At 32.0% G+C, this 25,049-nt stretch overlaps 1 protein-coding gene across 1 annotated transcript in view; it reads right to left on the bottom strand.

Moving 5' to 3' along the window:
* Positions 1-25,049, bottom strand: part of CCDC91 (coiled-coil domain containing 91) — a 294,142-nt gene that overhangs the window by 110,289 nt on the left and 158,804 nt on the right. Inside the window, exon 8 of the mRNA XM_011363116.2 lies at positions 16,924-17,031. Within this exon, the coding sequence (XP_011361418.1) occupies positions 16,924-17,031 (108 nt within the window). The remainder of the gene's footprint in view (positions 1-16,923; positions 17,032-25,049) is intronic.

Genomic DNA, 25,049 nt, shown 5'->3' with positions numbered 1-25,049 from the left:
GAAGAATGCCTTTGATGGGTTCATCAGCAGAGTCAGCCTACACAAGAAAAATACCATGTGCATGAAGATAGGCCAATAAAAAGTTCCTAGAATGAAGTCCAAGAGAAAAAAACAAACAACAAAACAGCAAGAACTGTGAGAAAAGGCATACCGTATGTGTAATAGTTGAAGTAATAACAGAAATAGTTGAATAAGACATAAGGCATATTTGAAATAATAATGGCCAAGAATTTTCTAAAATTAATAATGAACACTAAATCACAGACTAGGAAGCATAGAGAACACCAAGCAAGATAAGTAATCTATACCTATGTGGTATAGATTAAAAAAATCTATACCTATGTGTATTGTATTCAAACAAACAGAAAATCAAAGAAAAAGAGAAAATCTTGAAAGAAGCCTTGGGGGGAGAGACATTTTACTTATAAGAGGAAAAGGATATAGATTATAGTAGACCTCTTCAGAAACCATGCAAGCTAAAAAAGAATGGAGTGAAATATTTAAAGTGCTGAAAGAAAGAAAAAAAATCAAGAAGAACAGAGATTTGCCACACCATTTAATAAGATACATCATCTTGTAATAAAACAGTAATAAAAATGGTATGGTATTTATGCAGAAATAAAGAAATGGAATTAATGCAACAGAACATGTTGCATTATATAAGGAAACTTAATATATGATAAAGCAGTACCATAAAATAATGTGTAAAAGGTAAATTATTTATAAGTTAGTGGTCCTCAAACTTTTGCATGAATCAGAATCAGCTGGAGTATTTAAGTGAGACTGATGGGCCTAAGAGCAGAGTTTTATTAGTCTGGGGTAAGTGCTGGACTCACATTTCTAACAAGCTCCCAAGTGATGCTTGTATTAAAGCTGCTGGTCCCAAACCTATACTCTCAGAACCGCCACCTTAGTGTTGTCAGGAGCTCAGCTGAACTGGAGAGAGCAAGTTCTCAGGTATGGGAGTTGCTGACTGAGCAACAGTGAGCCAAAATGAAAGTAACAGAGAAGCCTTTAGTCACTTACTGTGTAAGCAAGTGGCTAAAACTTGAGGAAGCACTGAGTCTTCTCTATTCCATTTCCCCTCATGGAACTGAGCACAAGGTGGCAGGTCATGTGAAGTAGCACAGAAAGGGGTGTCATCTCACTGTTGTAGGAATCCTGAACAAAAGTCTCTGGCAGTTTTAAGGATACTAGGATGGGGGCTGAAAAAGGCAGGAAGAGGAGTGGAAAAGTACTGAATACTGAGTCAAGAGTAGGGAAAGGTGTCTTTAAGTTTTCTCCCTCCACCTCCTAAAAAGGAGGCCTCAGAATAAGTGACTGAAGAAGACCTCTGCCAAAGGCCTCAAATAAAGAATAGGAATGAAGACTCCTGAGCTAGGAATGTAACCATGTGAAGAGCATGGCCAGCCAGTGGGGCCCAATTACTTGAATGCAACTCCCTTCAGACTACACAATCCACTGATTGTGTACCAAGTCTAGTGAGGGGAGAGTAATTTTGCCCTATGAGGCCTGCCGGGTAAAGCCTTTGTATCTGCCTGTGGTCAGGCCTGAAAAATCACATATAGGTTTTTAACCAAAAGCTGCAGGAAAGTATATGCTACTCATTTTAGGGAGGAACATATAAATAAATGAATACTGAACTTTTATCTAATATCGCAGGCAAAACTGAACTCTATGAGGATAAAATACCAAAATGTGAAAGATAAAATTATAAAGTTAGAAAAAAATGCATAGGTAAGCCTTTGGCTTTAAGGACAGTAAAGGAATTCTTAAACAATACAAACAACAAGGCAAAGATTGATGAATTGGATTACATTAAAATTATTTTATCTAAAACCCTTTATGACTAATATTTAAATTTACAAAGAATCCCTGTAAATTGACAAGAAAAATAGATCAACCTCAATTTAAAAAAAGGCTAGTGACTAGGCAATTTATTGAAAAGGTAATCCTCCATATTAACAAATTTATAATGAGCAATGCAGATTAAGACTGAGATATCACTTATTGAAAGAATAAAAATTAGAAGCTGGATAATTCCAGGTCTTTTGGGGAAAACAGGGATGGAGGAATTTGTGCATTGCTGTAGAACTATAGCTTGTCACTGCCATTCAGGAGTGGCAACAAATTGGCAGTATTTAAATATAGACATAGTCTATCATACAGCAATTACACTCCTGGATAAAGATAATTATAAACAATTGATAGATGGATGGATGAACCTATTTTTTTCTTGCACTGAACTTTAAGGACACATAAAAGTTTTGAGGTTGGTGAAGAGTTAAGAGACAACCTAGATATCATTATGGGAAGAATGAATAGAAAAAAACATGGATTCATACCACAAATTCTTCAATTTAGAAAAATGAATTAGATTTACGTATAGTAACAGAAGGGTATTAAAACATAGGAATTATATGTACACAAAGCAACAGTTTTGAATTTTAAAAGCATAATATTTAGTGAACCTTAGAAGCATAGCCCTTAGTGGAAAAAAGTAGGAAACAGAATGAGTTTTATACATAATACTATTTGTGTAAAATAAAAATGCATGTGCACAAAATAATAACACGGAGATTGCAAAATAAGGACACATATTAAAATGGTCCCTCCAATGAGAGGGAAAACATTGGGAGTGAGGAATGAGGATAAAAATTTCGTATATGTGCACATACATAACCACACACACATGCACGCACCACACATGGACCTTATAAGACCCAATAGGATAATATGCCATGAACTGATGAACTGAGGAGTATGCTAACTCCCTTTACTTAAGTTTAAAACACAAAACGGTTACAATCATCCTGATAAAGTTAAAAACAATATTACTGACAACTAGACCCAAGAGGGAGAACTGTGAGTTGAAACAAAAACAACATTTTACAAAACACCCTTGAGTCACAAAATAAATTGTGTCAGACCTGGCCATGATGTGCATAACAGACTATCTGAGGTCAAATCTTTTAACAATACTTCACTCAGACCCATGTATTTCAAGATATGACCACAGGAAAAAAAAACTAATCTAACAGTAACTCTAGACAGATTCATATGTTCTAAAATCAGAGATTGGTCCAGCAAACTTTTTTTATATAAATTCTGACAAATCTCTGCAAGACCATTCTACGGCTAATTCTAGCCCCCCAAATCCTAAAATTAGTCTTCCCTACTCTCTTTTAGAGACACTCATAGTTCCTTGGGTATGTATTATCTCTTGCCGCACCAACTTTATAAACCAAACTTTGTTAGTCTACAAGTGGGTTCCTGGTGGCCTTTGACTCATGGGCTTTAATAGTACAGCATTGTGGGGTAAAATTAAAATATACAGAAGCTGCCCTGGAGAAGCTGGAGGCAGCTGGTACTATAAAGCTTTCCATTTACTCCAGGTCCATCTTTACTCTGAGAAAAATTGACAGGATTACTATTTTGAGCACAACTGCAAACTCTTCCTATAGCTCTGTTCTAGGTAGTCTAATCTATTTGTTTTATTCCAGTAATATTTAAAGTGAAATACAAATGTTAAATGAGTTATACACTAAAATCATTAGAGCATGCACATATTATATAATGTAACTGTCCATGCTTTTTCAGACATGCTACTTATGGTAAATCTGGTAATTTCATAATCTGAACTCCAAACCTCACTTCACCTATCTATTTATTTCCTCTTTCACTGCCATTCATACTATCAAGTGTTACAGGCTTTATAATAATGGTTAAGACACAATAGGGTAAATGGAGAATTCATAATTATCTATGAAAAATTCTTTCAAGATAACTAATAGGTCACCATTTCTTGAAACAGACCTTGAAAGTAGTTCAAATGATGAGAGTTTAAAAGCAGAGTATTTCAGAGTTTGACTGAGATAATTTTTATGGACATTGAAACAATGCTTTGAGTATTCAAGTGATAAAATTATAGTTCATCTAACATCAAACTTCTGATTCATGAGCTTTAATTGTAAGAAACCAAAAATAATAAATACTTTCCAATATGAATTATTAAATTGCTTATATGATAGAGATTCCATTATGTATAAAGATCTCTCTCATGTCTCCTTTTCATCAAAATTATTATCATTTGAAACAGAACATACATTATTTTTAAAATCTCAGAGCAAAGAAAAGAAATTTAGCAGGTTGAAACTAGTTTTCAAGACAACTTTTCTACAATAAACAGCCATTTTACTAATATCTGAAATCTACTTTCAATACTTTATTTTCTATAAGTCAATAAAAAATATTTCATAAAAAATTACTTCTACCCAGGAATTAACTTTATCCAGAGTAGATATTTTAAAGAAAACATTAATCTTTCCAAAGGAAAATATATAAGATATTGGTTTATAGAAATAAAATCATGTTTTTTTCTTTAAAGTTGTCGATGTGAAGACAAGTAGTTTTAAAAAATATTCCCTTTAAGAATTGGAGCAGTTTAACACTACATAAATATTCTCTTATCATGTCCTTAAATACAGTAAAGAGCATTTATGTATCTAGACAAATGAGGACATTCTAAGTCAAAAACTATCATGTCAGCTACACACATGCCCACGTCTATCTGGATCTCCATTCAGCAAAAGCCCAAAGAACAGAAAATTCAAGTCAGTTTCTAGAATCACAAAATCTTGGCACCAGACATAAACTTAACCTGACTACTCATCCAATGCTTGACGTCTCTCCACAAATTATCCATTTAATGATTGTCCATGTTATTACAAGGTTACTCAAGAGAAAGGAAATGTGCTACCTCAAGGGAACACTACTCACTCGCTATCCCTTTATATGAGGTTAAACATATGAAATAGCTATTTTTATAGGTAAAAATGGTCTAATATGGCTGATTTCATATCAACGTAATACAGTTAGGTGAACTCTGATATAACTTTGTATTTTCTTATTCAGTTAAAATGTTTCCCTCTACTTTCAATATACTGACCACAGTTCTATAATGATCCAAAATAATTCTAATTTTTTTCATAAGCAATTTTCCAAATAGGTAACTTATTTCAAGTAGTACTTTCAATTGTTCTTCATACTATATGATTTTATGTCCCTTCGACCCTGTATCTACTGTCCTTTAAATATATTCCAATTTGAATATAATCTCTTAAAAGTATGATACCTTGTACTAAAAGGAATTATGTGATGTAAGCTCAAAGAGTGTGAACTCATCTCTTCTCTTTTTATCCTTTTTATAAAGTTAATTTTAATTATATGAAACTAAAATTACGTTTCTAAAACCTGCTTTTAAAACTTACTGTTACATAAAACCCCAAAATGTTAAATACATTGTTGTTTGCTACTAATCCTCTATTAATGTTGAAGTTTTAAGAACAAGACACTAATATTTATTCCTTTTGAATTTCAATTTGGATATAGCCCCACTACTCTAGAGTCTTAATACAACTTCGTGTCATATACAAATATGAAAAAATGCTTTCAATATTTTCATCCAGATCACTGGTAACAATATGGAGCAGAATAAGGATGAAGATAACACTCTGTGGTAATTCACTATAGATCATTCCTTTAAGTAGATATTATTCTATATATTTATATATTTGGTATGGCCACTTAGCCATTTATTTATCTAATGCCCTTTTCCTGATATATTTCATACTTCTGTTCTCACAATGACCTTGTGAGAGACTTATTTTATTAAAGTTTGGATATTCTTTACCTGACTGACTAGCCTAGTAAATATGTCTCTCAAATGGATAAGTTTAGCTGGACAATACTTTCATAGCAAATGAATCTTGGTTCCAGAAGTTACCATCCTTTAGCAATTCATCTGGAATCCTGCCAGGAACTATCATTATATTCACCAGTTTGTGAAATATTCTTTTTTAAAGTTAAGAATACTTGGCAGTCTAGGGTACTTAGCTTATTATTTTTTTTAATGCCTCAAAAGATCACAAGCAAGGTTTCACTGTTTTCATTTGTAAGTTTCTTTATCACAATTCACCTGGACAGGCAATTATGTACATATTATCAGCAGGCTGGTGTACAACAGCAATTTTTCGACTACTCTAGAGCTTCTCTTCTCTTTTAACAATGTCCTCTGTCAAAAAGACTGTTCTTTGTACTGGGAGAGAGTAGTGAAAGAAAGAAAGAAAAAAAAAAAACCAGGAATTGGAGAAGAAAAATTACACAGGAATTAAGTTCTAATTTCTCTTATCGTCATTACAATTTTTTCTCCAAGTAATGAGTAGGACTATTCTTTCTGTAGCTTTCTTCTTAATACGAACATTACTTATATTATTTTCAATGAGAATGATGATTTGCTTATTCTTTCAAAGAATATATTCAAGAGAAAGAGAAATTACTTTTTTTATTATTTTCTGTGTAGATTTCTATTTAAAATTTTACTTCTTTATTCACTCTCTTAAATTTACTATAGTAGAGAATAAAGAAAAGTAAAGTATGTGGTAAGAGAGAAAAATAATTTTATGGCTAGCCACATTCTGCCAACATATCACTATATACATTTGGGACAATAATTAGCAGGTAATAAAATGTGTTTTTTCTGGCAGATAAATGGTCTCAAGGCACACTTTTTCTGCCTATTTTATGAGAATAACACTCAAGTGATCCTAATGGTATGCTAAGAATGGATTAGAATAATAATACCATAACTCTTATACAAGTAATAAAATTAGTATTGTTATTGTTTTATAACCATTACATAGAAAATTAAGTAAAAATCAGAGCTAGTAATATCCGTCATTAATTTTTGTAAAATTTGGATTCTGAAACTACTTTTTAACCTATTGACCATATAAACGGCAGTATAAAAATTACCAACAAATTGATAAATTAACATAACAAGAATGAATTCTATTTGAATTTATGAACAAACTAATTTTGACTATTTTGAGGTAATTATAGTACATACTTTTGAATATACAGAGCAAAGATGGCCAGAATACCTACGTAAATAAATACATACATACAGGCATAGAGGATACCTATACAAATACATACCTACCTATATACATATATACATACATTCATACATACACACATACAACATATGAATTAAATATTTAAAGTAAGCATTTGGCATGTCCTAAAACAACAGAAGTGATGAGTCACAGATGCAAATACAGGTTTCCAGCACTCAGACACCATATTAAAAGCTAAACAAAACCCTGCAGACAAACAGCACAGAGTATGTTTAGAAAACGTGACAAAGTGCTCAAGCATCCTTAAAAAGTCATGGCAATCTCAAAGATAAGCAAATAAATACAAAGTTACAAAGCGTATTAGACAGGATTTTTCACAGAAACAGAACCAATGGGATATGTGGAGAGGGAGAGAGGGGGAAAGTGAGGGAGAGATAGCGAGGAGGGGAGAGAGAGAAATTGAGATTTATTAATTTTAAGAAATTTGCTCTTGCTATATAGTAGGGGCTAGCAAGTAGGAAATCTTTAACGCAGGTTGGAAACTCAGACAGGATTTCTATGTTACAATACTGAGTAAGAATTTCTTTCTTTTTTTTTTTTTGAGAAACCATATATTTGCTCTCAAGGCCTCAATTGATTGGATGAGGTCCATATACATTATCGAAAGTAATATCCCTTACTTAAAGTCAACTTATTATAAATGTTAATAAAATCTACAAAATACCTACACAGTAATAACTAGACTAGTGCTTGACCAAACAATTGAGCATATTGCCTAGCAAAGTTGAGACATAAAATTAACCATCACACAAACCTGACAGGTTTTACTTATCAAATTACAAGTTTACAAATTTGTTGGTAAAAGCTCAGTGAATGAGTGCCTTCTCGTATTGTTTTTTATAAATTTGTACACACAGAATTTTTTCAACATATATTACAAAGCCTTAAACTGTCAATAATAATATTAAGAGTAATAATAACTCTTATAACAGGTTCTTTCCATATAATTAATTTCACTTCAAGACATCAGAACTAAAGAAAAAAATACAAAAAGTAAAAGAATATATGAGCTAAATCAGTCATTGCAGAATTCTGTATACCGGGGAGGGGGGGAGGGGGGGAAATGGGCATAACCTAAGCTTCCTACAATAGAAAACCACCAGTACAAATTTGAGAACTAAAAATACATTTCTATATTTAAAATTGTTTTACTGAGTGACTCCAAAATGAAAGGTATTGGGAATAAAGAATATTCAATGAGTTCACAGAGTACTGAAAAAAACTTAAAAACACACCTGTAAAAATGTTAAATAAAACTGGGAAAATGTTATATAATCTATAACCACAAGTATGGAGAAAAGAACAAACTGATAGGAAATAGAATAAAATATAAATAGTACTTAAATGGACTATGGCTTTTTTCTTTTTTTGCCTTTACTTTTCATTTTCCCAGGAACAGGTACACTCTGGGGGCAACGAACTGAAAGTTCCATGGGGTAAAGAACTGTGTCTTATTTGCTGTTACATCACCTGCTCTCAGCAGAGTGTATGATACATACAGATGTTACATAAATGTTTGCCTAATGAATATTACACATATAAAATTCAAAAACTAAAACAAAAGTATTTTAAACAAAAGAACTATCTACATTTTTAGTTTCCTCATTTCTATATAATTTTAATTTACAACTATTTAGGCATCAATGCCCAGTGCAAAAATATATCCATTTGATCTAAACCTATCTAAAAGAGTTTCAAGTTTCACATACACACAAAAAAATCAGAAATATTTCAACTAAAATCAAATTGTAAATATATCAAATTTTCTTTATATTTTCTGGATAACACAATGTATAAGAAGAAGATACAGGCAATTTTAAGCTGATATAAAATATACATGCCAATCTTATGGAGCAAATTAGCTTCATTATTTGAAGAGTCAAATATTCATTGCGAAATCTGCCCAATTTATACTTGACTTATTAACATTTCTTTCAAGAACTGCATAAAAAATCTACACATTTGCAGCTTACTTATTTTACTAAAAGAAAAAAAAAATCATTATTTTTAAGTAAAATAATATCACAGAATTTAATATTATTTCTTATACTAAAACCTATAAGATTTGTTGGTAGAGATAGTGAAATGCAATAAGAGGGCTGACAAGTGTGCAGAGTACATTTGCGTCTGACAGAAAAACTATGATCCACCTGAGTTTCTCAAGGCCAAATTCCAAAGTAAATATAACAATGCCAATATGTTAGATAGTTGTAAACTAAACTTGTAATTTACCTGGATGGTAAAGTTGAAGCAGAGTGCCAAAAAAGTGTGGTCAAATAGGCATCTTTTTTGTTTGTTTTATTTTGAAATGCATGCAGTGCAAAGAATACAATATAAAAACAGGAATATGATATTTGAAGTCAAAGATCTGAGCTCTTCTGTTTGCTAGCTGTGTAATGTTGGGCAAGATACTTAAACTCTTTAAGCTTTAGTTTTGTTATCTGTAACATGGAAGAAATAAAGTCCATCTCAGGAGGGTACCATAGGGGTAAAGTTACCTGGTTGTATAGCAATTAATACAGTATAAATAGCAGACAATAAATAATTGTTATTAAGTTTATAAGAACTTTTAAAATTCAAACTTGTTAAAATTGTGAGAAGAGTGTCTCTTTCAATTCATACTGTATATTTCTAATTTAAATTATTTATTAAGATTTCATGTCATTTAATTTTTATAAGTATTCCCTAGGCATCTAACAAAGAGAAGCTCCATTATCATATATTCTTTATATTTTGTAAACTATTATGTTCAAATACTCTATACCTTGATTTCATAATTCCAAAAATTATATTCAGTGGAGTACTAGTATTCCACAGATAAAAACACTGTTCTAAAAAGTGTGTTTGTGAATGATGTGGGGGAAATGATAAAGTTTCTTTACAACAGAAATAAAAGCCTAATCTATGAAATGTAATATGACCAATGAACTTTTTATCTCCCTCTTTCATTGGAGCCCTTATTTATAGTAATTATAAAATTACTTTTAAAAACATTATCTGACATAGATACATTGATATGTTTAATTATCTCCAATGAGTTTTTATTACATTCTCTGACATTTTTTGCTTTACATTAGATCTAGAATCAAACCCAAATTTTGTTATCTATTAGATGAGTGAAATTAGTCAAGTTACTAACTTGTGCTGACTTACTGGTTATCATTGCTGCAACCTCACAGTATTTTTATTAAAAAAAATAAAATAGCACATGGAAGGGACTAGTGTAGTACCTGACACACAGTAAATAATTAGCTGATGATACTGTCGTGATTAAGTAATAATTCTTGATTATTATCTCTCCGTTACTGATTCTTATCAATAAAAATGGACTTATAAAATGTCTTTTAATAAATTCTGCCCAAAATTCTACTTGGACAAAAGTATATACTCTGTTCATACTATTAACTCTGCTTAGTTTTTATTGGATTGAAAAAGCAGTATTCATTTGTTCATATTTAGCTTGTGTCATTTTGTTTTATGAGTCTCTTATAAGTAGTCAATATTGAATTTTGCTTTTAAATCTAATCTGATCTAAAACTCTCATAATGTAAGGAAAATGAAACCATATATATGTGCAGTCATGATAGTTTTACTTATTGAAGGGACTTATGCTGTTCCTACCCAGATGTAGTAGGATAAAGTGAAATTAGATGGTCCTTTAAACATATCTACAGCATCTTGGGCTTATCCATTTATGCTCAATTTCTAATTTCTCCTATTTTATCGTAATTACCAGTACCACTTTGACATTCTACACTGGGCTATAAGCTTTTGGGGACATAGACTTTTTTGTTGTTTTATATCCCCAGGACCCACTTCAGGGCTTGGTGTAAACCTGAAAAAATGTTTGCTGATCTTCTAGAATATCTGAAAAATGAATGAATAGTAAATAAATAAATAAATAGATAAACAAGATAATGTGTATTAAACATTTTGACAATAATAAGAACATAATTAGTCTTTATTAAATATTATAATTATTTAGTAACCTTATTTCATTTTGACTTTTGGATTTTGTTTGATTTGCCTTTATGTTCTGTACTTATTTATTTATTGAGATATAACTGGCATATAACATCGTATTAGTTTTAGGCGTACAACCTGATTCGCTATTTGCATATATTATAAAATGATCACCACAGTAAGTTAGTAAACATCCATCACCACACATTATTATAAAATATTTTCTTGTGATGAGAACTTTCAAGGTCTCTCTTAGAAATTCAAATATACATAGTGCTTTCTTAATACAATATATTCATTTTTAAAAGGTGATATGCAAATTACAATGTTATACATAAAATCAGATTTCACATATTTTATACTAGGATTTCTAGATATATCCTTGTTAACAATAAATTCTAGATTAAAATACTCATTTTAAAATTCACTTTACAAACAAATAATTAACATTTTAAACTAACTCATAAACTGGATGTCAAGAGATGAGCCTTAAAGGAAACCAGATGAGAAATGATTAAAATAAATAAACCTCAGACTATAAAAAATGATTTGAGTATCTTAGCACATAATATTACCAAAATGCTAACTAGTTATACTTGAAGCCCTTGGGTTATCTCTATTTAAATCTTTTTTGCACTATCTGGTCAGTAAGAAAAATTACTCTCCAACCCCCGCTAATAAAAAGTTTTGATTTTCAGTTCTAAAGCATTAATTAATGCGTTAAACAAAGAAAAATGGTTTTCTCATTGTTTCTAAAGGATTCACATATGGAGTATCTCACTTACGTGATTTAACAATAAGTCGCTTGCTTTATTCCTACTTTTTTGCTCTAAGTTCTTTTCTCCATGTACTTTTCCTTGTTTCTTTTTTTCTATATTTAAGGTGCCAAGACCACAATATTTTTCTGCTCTGCCCAAGCAGAATGAGAGTGAGTGTCTTGTAACAATCTATCATTACCAATTTTCCTCTAAATGAATACAGGGAATATTTTAAAATATCCCTGTGATCTGGAGATGTAATACACTGATACTCAAATAAAAAGCCAAGTGTGATCAAATGATTGCGCCATACAGAAAAAAAAATCATGTGATATACAGGAGACTAGACATAAATCACCCATTTCTTAATCTTAATTGAACCCAGATAAAATTTTCCTTCACTTTAAATGTATTCCAGTTCAAAGTAAATTTTAAAATTAAACCAATTCTTTAAATGTGGGGGTACTTTTTTCTTTTCAATTGTATTTTTGTATACTTTCATACATTAATTTCTAAGTATCACCCACTTTTCAACTGAAATGAACTCTTATCTTCCACTTAGCCTTACACAGAGATAAAACAGGGACTTTTACTTGCTTGGGATACAAACTGTCTGACTTCTTGCCTATGTTTATTTGTTATGATAATATTTCTCAGTTTTTTAAACTTTGTAACAGGTTGCTAGGTGTATACAACTCTGTAATTAAGTTTGGATTCTAAAACAATATATTGGATTAACAGTATATAAGTTTTTGAAAGATAATGAAGCCAAATGAGTCTTGATATATTAATGATGGCTGCTATCAACAAATAATTCCAAAATTTCCAGTAACTTAACACAAGTTTTCTTTCCTATTCATAGAAATGTTCCTGAATGACACATTATTCACAGGCCCTAACTCTTCACACCCGTGGTCACTGAAAAATTATCTTACCATTTCTCTCACAAGCAAAAGGGGAAAGAGATGGCAGAGTCCATCTAGTGACACATATCACTTTCACTCATAAATCATTGGTGAAAACTAAGCTACTCGAACTTTACTTACTGTCCAGGAAAATCATAACATAAATTAAACTAGGTAAATTTGACTGGGATTATTTCATGTCAATTGTCTTATTTGACAGTTATTTCATAAGAGGACACAGGCAAAAACAGGCTTTTACAAATTGCACCAACAGCATAAAAGCAAGGGAAAAGTTTCCCTGGGGAAGAGCAGCTGGCCAGTGGCAACTCTATACTAAGAAGAAGAACAAATTTTGGTGGGGGTTAGCCACCCCAGCCATGCCTGCATAGGATGCATGAAAAAATAAATTCAAAAATAAACTATAAGCTCATTAGAATAAAATTATAGAACATCAAAGATAAGGAGAAACTTAAAAACAACAAAAGAGGAAAGATAAATTGCCTACAAAATATTGATAGTCAAACTAACATTAGATATTTCATAAGCAACAAGAGAGATTTAATGACAATGGAATAATAACTTCAGGAAAAATAACTGTTAGAGAATTTTGCATAGCGCTGAAATATCATGAACAAATTATGGTGTAACAAACTTTTTCAGAAAGAAACAAATATTAATAAAATTTATACTTTACAATTAGTAAAGATTATAATATAGGAAGTAAACTGAACAGATGAGGAAGGAGAGAAAACAAGAAGCAAAAGGGAACAACGATTTGTATAAATATGTGAATAAATCACAATAAGTAAGGTAAATAACAACAACAACATTTTGGAGGATTTAAGAACCAACCAGAACTAAATACTAAACAACTATGGGTACATGAAGGCAAGAGTAAAAACATGGTGAACTCTGTATAATATTGGTCCTTTAAGGAAGGAGAAGGAAGGGAGATATGACAGACAATTCGAGACTTTATTTATAACTTTCTCCCTGCCCCTCAATTTAAAAGACCTGAAGCAAATACATCATAATGAACCTGATTGGGTTCAGAATATACTACCCCCAAACGTGGCACCTTTACATATCGAGTATTTTAAGCTAAAGGACCTTGAGAAATGGCGGGTTCAGGAAGGACTCTAACCAGTTCCTTCCTACCTAAAACAGGTCTTAAGACCCTCTTGTCAGAAGTGCACACCCAATGCCTGGAGAAAAGGAGCATCTTATTTCTGAAGACAGAGGGATGCCAAGAGGAATCCAAATGAACATGAATTGCTAACTCTCCCCCAGTTTACTACCCTTAGCTCCTACTCTTTCCTTCTACCACATTCTTCCATGACCTTCCACTCTGCATCAATCCTACTAAAAGAACACACAGATTTAACTGTTTCTTTGAGTCTTTATTTCCTGATAAAGACTCTCATGTCACATAAAATTATATTAAATAAATTGGTATTGTTTTCTCTTAATCCGCCTTTTATCAGTCCAATTTATAGGGCTCCAGTCAGAGAACCCGGGAGGGTAGTAGGAAACACTTTTTCCTCTCCTATGAAACCATATGTTTTATCTTGATATTGCGTCTGTTATATTATTTTCATGTTTGCTCTATTTAATTACAAAAAACTACAACTAAAATATGTAATATTGGAAGTTTCAAAATCAATGAATTCTCAAAAATTTTATAGGAACATGATATATTAAAAAAAATAAAACTGCCAAATGCTGACAGAAATTATAGCTAGATTAAAAATCTAAAAATGTCCCCTTTCAGTGTTTGGCTTTTTAAATAGCATTTCATTATACAAACTGCCTTTGGTCCTCTAAATATCTTGTGGTAGTCTTGAATACTCATCACCAAATATTTCCAATTGATGAACATGAGATGTCTTTCTCTCTTTTTAGGTTACCTTTAATTTCTTTTAGCAATGTTTAGTTGTTTTCAGTGTATAAGACTTTCACTTCCTTGGCTAAATTTATTCTTAAGTATTTTATTCTTTAAGATGCCATTGAAAATTGAATTGGTTTCTTAATTGTTTCTTTTTGATTGTTCAGTGCTGGTGTGTGGAAACACAGCTGATTATTACATGTTAATTTTTTAACCTACAACTTCTCTGAGTTCATTTATTAGCTCTTCTGTTGGCTATTTTTGAGGAGGCATTATAAGATAAGGGCTGTGATGGTCCCATTTATACTTTCATTTGGACCAAATGGTTCAGGAAAAAGAGATCACTGGGATTTCTTCAACCAAGATTTGATAAATTAAGTTGTTTTTAATCAGAAAGAGAGAGAGAGACACAGACAGACAAACAAGCATGAGGGTGGAAAGCATATAAACATATTAAGTCTAGGAAGTAGGTCTCTAAAATAACTATGGGTTTGGTTTGCCTTTGATAAACAAAGCTGATTGTAATCAAACACATAAGCAGCTAAAAGAACCATTACTGTGAACTGTGAATGTCTGCTACCCAAAATGATCCATGGATCCCAATTTTCCATAGACAGGAAGTAGGCTGAAAAATGGTATAATCTACATTAGATATAGCCAATAAAGTTACTGAAAAATTTAAAACCTACAAAATCATAAACAATAGACTAGAGACCCTACTCCTAAACCCTGAGAATAGAATCACTGTAAATCAAAGAGCAATCCTACCTCCATGGCAGCGATTCTTATTTAATCTGTCCATTGGAATTTTAACACACTACATACTAATGACAGCTGTGCATCTCTGATTCATATTATTTCCTAATGAGAGTGATTGCAGTAAAAACCCTATCTTTGTCTCACAACTGTATACTAGTTTTTGGGGGGTTAAATAACATATATTTTAGTCTCTAGTTCTTCAGGTCATAATGAACTATATATCTAAACTGAAATTTCAGAAACTGCAGCACATCATTCCCCGCCTATCACCTAGAGATAGCTGGATTGAACTTTCAGATTTTCACCAATGTGGACAGGATAAGTACATTTGGATAAGTACAGATGGAGACTGAATATTTGGTGACTAAAAGAGCTGACTGTGGTATATTACTGCTGTTTATCAACTATTTCCTGCTCTCTCCTTTCCAGGTTCATTTAAGATCTCACTACCTGGCCCTATTATAATTGAAGCGGGCACTGTGAATGTAAATTAGGAATGGAAGTGTCATTTCCGGCCCAGAATACTGAATTATTTGTAGGAAATCTGACTGGGCTTGTTTTCACTCTGCCACAATAACAAAATGTTTTGCGTAGGAACTACATATCAGGCTATTTCCTAAGTTGAGGACAACATGAGACCAAACCCTGAGATAATCTTCAGTTGAGTAGCATGAGTAAGGTATGGACCTTTGCTGTCTGAAGCGAGAGTCTGAAGCGAGAGTTTAGGGCATGACCTAGTCTGTCATGGCTAATGCATGCCTTGTTCTGCTTCATGATTCTATGACATTAGTTCCTTGTGAATTTTCTGTTATATTATGAAGTCATATAACCTCATACCTTTGACATCCTGGTATTTCACCACCCAAATGAGTGTAATTATTATATCAAATTTATAACATTCCTTGTGTATTTCCTCTTCCAAGCCATTTATTAAAAGTATATTGAAAATTTTTAATAGAACTGCCCCCAATCTTGTTAGCATATTTATAAATCACCATTTAAATTCTATACCTAATTCTGTTTTCCTAAGTTTTAGTATATTTTCTTCCCATGATATAAAATAGGTCCCTTAAATAAAGTTAATTTTATTTTCACCTACCAAGTTTTGTTACTCAAAAGAGTTGCTGAGGATTTCTTGCATATATTATTTAGACTAAGACACATCCATAAATGCTCTTCGAGAGACTGTTAATGTAAATGAGCTAATCATATCTTTAATGCCTTCTAACACATCAAATCATGAAAAGAAAAAAATCAATAAAAATTCAAATAGAAACCAATGTCTATATGCAATGAAAGGTAATTCAAGCAAAAATATTTCTAAAAATTCAGATATTATTTATAAATTTATACCACTAAAAATCATTATACATGTCATAACACATTTATAGTCACCTAACTGCTTGCTATTTGATAAATATTATAACCCAGAAATTAATATAAGAATCATCATCAATTTCAAGGAGTCCCACATATTTTAGCCCTTTAGCTACTACTTTTAGTCTATCATACAATTCTCAAATTTTAACATTGAGCTTATATAAGCATATTTTTTTTTCTCCAAGATACACCAAGGAAAGTAAATGGTGTGAAACTGAATAAACATTTATAAAGCTCTCAGGGGAGGAGAGTCAGAAGGAAAGTATAAATATGTAATGGATGTGTAATTTTATTACCTGAGTATTTAACAACTCCTCACACTTGTGTGCTTGTTTCTCAATTGCAGAAATGTACTGTTTTTCAATAGCTTCTACTTGTTGCTTAACTGAAGACTGCAGTAGTGCCTAAAAACAAGCAAAAAAAAAAAAGTGATTTGGATCACAGACAAAACTTGGAGTCTTCTGCTGGCATGAGAATTTTTTTGACAGTTGTACATATCTGAAATATGATATTCTTCTGCATTAGAAAATGCACATTTGTGAATATTGAAGCACATTCATATATAACACTACTTTAAGCTTTTGGGTTTAGGTTTTCCTATTGCCAAGACTACAGTTTTTTGGCTCAGATGTTCCTTCCACACACCTCTCCTTAAAAAAAGGCCAAGTCATAGATGATAAAGAGGGTGAGTAGTTCTGTTAAATATAAATTCATTTTAGTGAAGACCACACAGGACGAGAAGCGTATGAAAGCTGCTGAAAAAAAAAAAAGAAAAAGAAAGAAAAAAAAACCCAGACATATTTCACTGGCTGACAAAACTCCACATCCTCTCGGCACACTGTAATATCCCATGGGCCAAGCATGATCTTCAAGACCACAAGTCAAGTAAAAGCAGATGGAAACTCTGAGCAATTTCAAACATAAAAGAACTGCCCCCCAGGAAGTTCACGCCCCTAAAGTGAAAAGGTATAAGTCAAAGTGTGGACGTAGAAATCTAAAGGAAGTATTTGTAAAAAGTAATAAAACCTGGGAGACTACCTTAAGTGGGGAGTGAGTGTAAATGCTGGAACCTCAGTTAAGCACAAAGACATTAACATTGTTCTAAGGGAAGCCAAATCAGCATTTGAAGATGTTCCACCCACTCACTTCCTTATTGGAGATCCTTAGAATATTATCATCTTTTTTCTTTCCTTTTTTAAAGCATTATATGTTATACATAACATGTTCCCAATATTATCTTACATGCTATTTATAAATCCCAAACCATTCTAAAATATGCATTCAACCATATACATAAGAACTCTTTAGCAATAGCAAAAATTCTATTTTTGAAGGTCTATCTGGATAATAAACTACTCATAATCAAAATAGTAAGTTGAAACAGACACATGTCTTATAGAAAACAGACGTTTGGCTCATTTACCAAAAAAAAGGAAAAATAAGCCAAATCTCTTAAATAGTCTCTGTTATGAAAATAGATTTACTTGGTTGGAAATAACATGCATTAAGAAGCTAAATATGCATGTATTTAAAAAAAACCTAAGATAAAAATATTTTTTAAATCTCTAGATAAGCCTCAAATTTTCAGATAATTTTCTCTTGCAAATAAATGTTAGACAATGCTACTACTCTTATAATTCAACAGTCATCACTCTGAAGCTGCAGAATTATTAGTAAATTAGTTAAGGAAAATAGAGCTCTAATTGATGTTTACCAAATATAAAGAACTGCTTAATAGAACTGTTTTATACCTTCATGTTTATACTTTATGTCCCTAAAGATTTCATAATGACTCATCTATGTAAGACACCAAAATGTAATCTCTTAAGCTCTGACTAGATAAAGTAAAGCTCTAATTTACTTTTGGTAAAATATGACATACTGTTTGTTGGACTTCAGAGAATTTAAAAAATGGTATAGTTTAAGACAATTCCCTTGAGTATTTTCACCACATAATTTGTAGAGAGAAAAGTGCCACTCTTTTTTAGGACTCAGGATATGACAGAATTGGTTTTGCTTAACGAAAAAAAATTATTTTTATTTACCTATTTGCCATGGTTTCAAAGAATCCCACAGTTTAAATACCTAATTATTATTTTTTAGGAAATTATATCCTTTAGAGGGACAGGTAAGTTCATGAAATAAAATATTTTCTCACCATAATTAAGAAACAATTAAATAGCATTTTTTCCTCTAGTGATTGCTATGTACATCATATATTCATTTTCTTCCATACTTCAAGGAGGCGAGGACTATGGATAACAAGTCAAGTAAGAGCCAAAGCTGTGGTTATGAAGCACTGAGAAAAGCAATGCAAATATAACCAGCCTTTCATACAGTTCAAACCTCTCATCTTAGCCGCATTCAGTTATTTAAACCTGCCCATCCACAAGAGAGACATAAAGGTAAGTACTGGGAACATTAATATTATAAAAAAGTCTGTCCTCACTGAGTTTCTTCTATTGTTGGAGAGAAATGTTCCCTAGATGATCAAACACATAGGTATATGCAAGGTAACCACATAGGTATATGCAAGTATCAGAGAAAGAAAAGATATTCAAAGCCTGCCTTGAAAATCTGCTATACGCAGAGAACATTAAATAGATAAGAACAGCTTGAGCCCAGAGTGGAAGCAAATAGTAAGGCAGGAAGGTAGAAAAGTAGGCAGGTGCCAGATATTAAACTACCTTGTGTGCCACACCAAGACTGTTTTAAAGGTGGCCTATATTACCCAACAGTGGGGTTATTCGTGCCATACACTAAACAAAAGAAGTATTTCCAAAAGCTTTCCTTACAACTAGAATATTAACCATTACAGATACACTTACAGATACACACTGGTACTAGCAACATGCTTTTATGGTTTGATATATCATTATACAACTGGGTATTTATTTTCCAATGTAATATAACATAATAATTGCCTTTAAATTTCTCATACATTGTTTAAGTATAAAAATGAACATTAATCTTAACATTTCCCTGTACTTTATCCATTTTTTTTTTCTCTGTAATTGTTTCCACAGGTAACGAAGACACAAGGAAGGCTTCCTTTGGCCTTATACAAAGCTATAGAAAAATATATGAAATAATAATTTCCTTTATAAGCTATTTTAAAACTATTCTCAACACATATAAAGCATTAAGATTCTCACAGCATGTAGAGGCAGAAATATAAAGATGTATACAAACATTCTATAAAGAAAAAAAATGCTACCAAAGGTAGAAGATGTTTTGTTAATTTTCAACGCATTTAGGTTTTGGCCTTAGTCCTATCAGAGATTTTCTTTATCACTCCAAGGAATTTAATGTACTGATCTTTCAGGATAATTTTAAAGGTGTGAAAGAGACTGTGGGTTCCTTTAGTACAGGAACTGTATCTTACTCATGTTTATATACCATGTTTAACTTAATAACTTCTTACAGAATTCCTTGTATAGAGTAGACCCATGCAATAGCTAATTGGTTAGTAATGATCCTTGTATTAAGATTAATATTTTTAAAAAAATCATAGCACAAATGGTACCAATATTCACTGAAAAGTTCAGTGAGCTTCAAATTATAACGGCCAAGTTACCAAATTTGTTGCTGAGTAACTTTTTATGTTATTCTTTTAGGCTAGAAATGTCCATTCTTTGTACTTAACAGGATAAATTTTTCAGTAAATAAAACAGAGTGTGTGAAGCACTATAAACTTTTGAGAAGGAAAAGTAGGTTATAAATTCTACAACTATTAGACACATAGAAAACAAGATATTAAATCCAAAACCACCCCAAACCAAGCAACATCCATAAACAGTTAATATATATTTTAATGGCATTGAATATATGCTGGAATTTAAATGAGTAGAGAAGTATTGCCAGAAAGGACTACTGAAAACAAAACTATAGTCCATTGTCCCACAAATTCCACCAAGTTTTTCTTCTCCCTTAAAATAGCCCAATTCTTACAGATCTGATTCTAGTCTCATCAAATTAAATGACTTGTTCAGATTTGTAGAGCAAACATGTCTAAGGAGCCAGACGGTCTAAAAAACATTAATATCATGTTGTATTTAGCATATAACCTTAAAAACAAATCATAGCAAATGTTGGGGAAAAGTAATTAGAGTATAAGTCAAAAAAAATTTATCTATTAAAAAAAATTTATCTATTAATCCTCTAAGTCATACTTTACAAATGGAGGAAAGTATAAAGCTGTGGAGCAAAACGTATAATAAATAGCCTCAGTAAAATTTAAGCCCTAGTAGAATAGAAATCCATGTTTAATTCACTGATGTACCTAATGTACAGTACCTAACACATAGAAGACATTTGATAAATATGTGTTGAATGAACTGAAGAAATAAATCCTGATTTCGGCATGTCCAAGCCTGATTACTTGTCTATTCATGGAGAATAGACAAACTAATAAAACTTGGATATTAATTACATCTGTAAGTTTAGCTTTTTGACTATAGTAGTACGGACAAATTATTATAAAAGGTTATTTGAAATTAAGCACAATTTTACCTTTCTTGGAAAAAATACTCATTTGCTTTTCAAAAATGTATTTCTTATCTTTTCTAATTTTTAACTAAATAAAAAACTATTTTTATTTAATAAAAAAGCAAAACCGAAAGGTATCTGCAAAATGAGTAAGTTAAAGCTCTGAAGAAATACTTTTATATTTTTTCTCGCATAAGTGCTCTTTTTGAGCAAAATATACTTCAAATTTTGCAAGGCTCTTAAACTGTTATCATGTTTTATATTCCCTGAAAATTTTGAACATATCGTGTTAACTTGTTATTCAAAAGGAGAGCCCACTTAACTGAGATACATTTGAAAAATGATGAATCTCAGTCATTTCAGTGAATAATCTGTCTTTTTCCATGACCTCTACATATTTGTTTTACAGATAAAGAAATAGACACTAGGTTAAGAAATGTGCCCTAAATCACACATAAAGACTCAATGGAACAAAGAACTGAATTCAGAACTACCCACGTGGTTCCCTGTTTGTCTTAGCTGTTCCAACCCAGTAAAGCAGATTTCTCTTCATGTACTAAGCATTTATTATATTTTTATAGCCTCTTAATTATTTATTCATTCTTCATTTATATCTCTAATATATACTGAATGCATACTTTCTTCCAGACACCATTCTGGGGATACAGAGTTAACAAAATAGACATGATCCTGACTCCTGAATTTACATTATTGGCAAGGGAACAGGAGAGTGGGAAGGACAAGAAAGACTGGAAAGTAGAAAATAAACAAACCATTTCTGATGGTGTTGCATGCTTCACATTATGAAGAAAATGAAAAGGGATAAAAAGGAAAAAACACTGATGGAGAAGAAAATTTTCAGAGAAGATGGTCAAGAGCTGTTTGGAGAATCTTAAATATAGTTGAGATGTCACAAGTGAAAAAAAAAACTCAGCCATAAATAAAGTCTGTAGGAAGAATATTTCCATCAAAAGAAAAAGTGCAACATCTTAGGGTGGGAATAAGGCTGATGAGTTCAAGAACTAGAAAAAAGGCCAGCATAGATCATATGAACCAGGGAACTCCATCAGATGCTTTAGCTACACCAGACTTCTTTTCATCCTTCAACAGGTCAGATCTGTTGCTACCAGATCTGTGGTGTTGCTGAGCCCTACGCCTGAAAGTAAATCAGAGATCAAACAAGGAGATAGAGGACCAAAATCATGTAGAACCATGGAAATGCATTTAAATTCTATTTTAATTGCAATGAGAAATCTCTAGGGGCTTTAAACAAGAAAGTTCTTATAATCTGATATATATTTTTTTTATCATCTTCAAACAGTGTTCAAAGGAGCAAAAGCACTCAAATGCTATCAAAACTTTATCAATGGACAATTTGTGAGAACAAAAATATATAATGATTTTTGTGAGCTACAAATATATGTTAGAAACTTATAATTAAGGTACCATCCATGAACATATTTTTAATTTATTGGGGTGGCACTGGTTAATAACATTATATGAGTTTCAAGTGTATAATTCTATACTATATCATGGGCATATCGCATTGTGTGCTCACAACCCAAAGTCTAGTCTCTTTTTATCATCACATATTTGACCTCCTTTACCTTCTTTATCCTCCCTCCATCCCCCTTCCCCTCTGGTAACCACTATACTGTTATCTGTGTCCATGCGTTTATTTTGTTTGTTGCTTTCTGTTTTATATCCCACATAGGAGCAAAACCATATGGTTCTTATTCTTTTCCATCTGATATTTTACTTAGCATGATGCTCTCAAGACCCATCCATGTTGTCACAAATGGCAGTATTTCATCTTTTCTTATGGCTGAGTAATATTCCATCATATATTACCACATCCTCTTTATGCAATCATCCATGAAAGGACTCTTAAGTTGCTTCCATGTCTTGGCTACTGTAAATAATGCTGCAATAAACATGTATATGTGTATGTATATGTGTATGTATGTGTACGTGTATATTTATATGTATACGTATATGCATATGTATATGTACATGTATATCTTTAAGAACAAATGTTTTCAAATTTTGGGGGGTAGATACCCAGAAGAGGAATTTCTGGGTCATATGGTAGCTCTATTCTTAATTTTTTGAGGAACCTCAATACTATTTTTCATAGTGGCTATACCAGTTTATACTCCCACCAGCAGTGTATGAGGGCTCCCTTTTCTCCACCTCCTCTCCAATACTTACTTCTTGTTTTGTTGATAATAGCCATTCTAACAGGTGTGAGGTGATATTTCACTGTGGTTTTGATTTGCATTTCCCTTATAGCTAGTGAAGTTGAGCATCTTTTCATATATTGACCATTTGTAGGTTTTCTTGGGAATAGTGTGAACATTTTTATTCAGTAGAATTAAGGGTAACACATTATATTCTCTGGTAATGAAAGAGTTAATCATAATAAGAAATAGCTCCATGTTTTTCATGTTCTAACAAAAATGTGCCATAAGCATACTACAAGTTTATCTGGCAAGTCATATTTAACTTGAACTTCATCTAGACACTATGAGACATTACTTACGTTCGCCATTTTATTGCGAACAGACTGACAACAAGGACTATGAAAATGATGTGGTGTCCAAATGATGAAAGCTAACTAGGTTCGGATCTGAATGTTAAACTTGGTTTCCAACTTGTCTTAATGATCAATGACTCCTGGCTAATGAAAGATACATTTTTCCAATTTGGGGGTCTAAAACATCAATCTATAACTCTGTTGACTTATAGTTCAGGGGGAGAAACTGATAGTTTGATATAGCATATATCATACAAATATACAAAATGATATCCATATATGTATGTATATATATATGTATATATATGTATGTATGTGTGTGTGTGTGTGTGTGTGTGTGTGTATATCTATATGTATATATATATTTAAAAGACCTCTGATCAGAGAGCTAGAAATGCAACTGAGATATAGATATGGTTATGTTAGAAGAGAAATGATAACATCTCTGAAAACATGTTTAGACATATTAGAAAATTTTGTTGAGCTACAAAAAGAAATAATATAATTAAAACCTATCAATGAGAGGTGATTAAAAAGTAAATCACAAAAAGTACTAGGGAGTATAATTTTATAGGGTTAAAACTTTGATCTGGACTTAAGGCTTTCATTTACTCAAAATTGGCTCTAAATTCAAGTTTAGGGTCGTGGTCTCCTGCTACTCAGATTGGTAGAAGTTAGGCAACACTCAGATCATGTAAGTTCAATACTTTGGGGAGACTGATGATGCATGTTTCTCAAGAGTAAACTCCAGATGTCTGAGGAACGATAGTGATAGATTTGGCCATATTTCTTTTTAGACAGCAATACAGAATTATGACACAAAATCATGGGGGTAAAAATGGATTCAAAAACAAAAGCTTTCTCCTTTCTATTTTCCTTAATTTAAAAAAGAAGTTGAATTAACGAGGTCATGTTGAGGCTGCTGAAAATTTATCCTGTTACAGATCTCAAGCATTTGGAATTGCTGTGATCCTCAGGTTTTTCTATGTATTTGAATTACAGTGCAGAGGTACTATACAATTCAAAAAGAAAAATGTTAAATTATGGGTGTAGATCTAAACATGGAAATTCAATATAGTCTAGCCATGCTATAAAGTGTTTTGGAGGCTGCGAAAGCCAAAGAAAATCTTCAAGACTGAGGGAATCATTCCTGTTGGCCTTGTTGTTAAGGGATTCTAGTAACATAAGAGTTGTTACCTCAAACACCACAAAAGTCTCCCAGCGAAAATTTCTTTTGTGCCATGGACAACACATTAAAATTAAGAAGTTTCTAAAATTAAGTACAGCACAGAGACTCTGCATGTCTGCCTTCCAGATACTTTAAACTTCTGAAAAGTTGCCATATGGATATGCCTCTCCCTCAAATGCCACAATCTTGTTCCTTGTGACTTGAGTAAG

Source organism: Pteropus vampyrus, unplaced genomic scaffold (genome assembly GCF_000151845.1).
Source record: "Pteropus vampyrus isolate Shadow unplaced genomic scaffold, Pvam_2.0 Scaffold82, whole genome shotgun sequence".
Lineage (NCBI taxonomy): Eukaryota > Metazoa > Chordata > Mammalia > Chiroptera > Pteropodidae > Pteropus > Pteropus vampyrus.
Note: the sequence above shows the minus strand (reverse complement) of the source record. Positions and strands in the feature narration are given on the sequence as shown.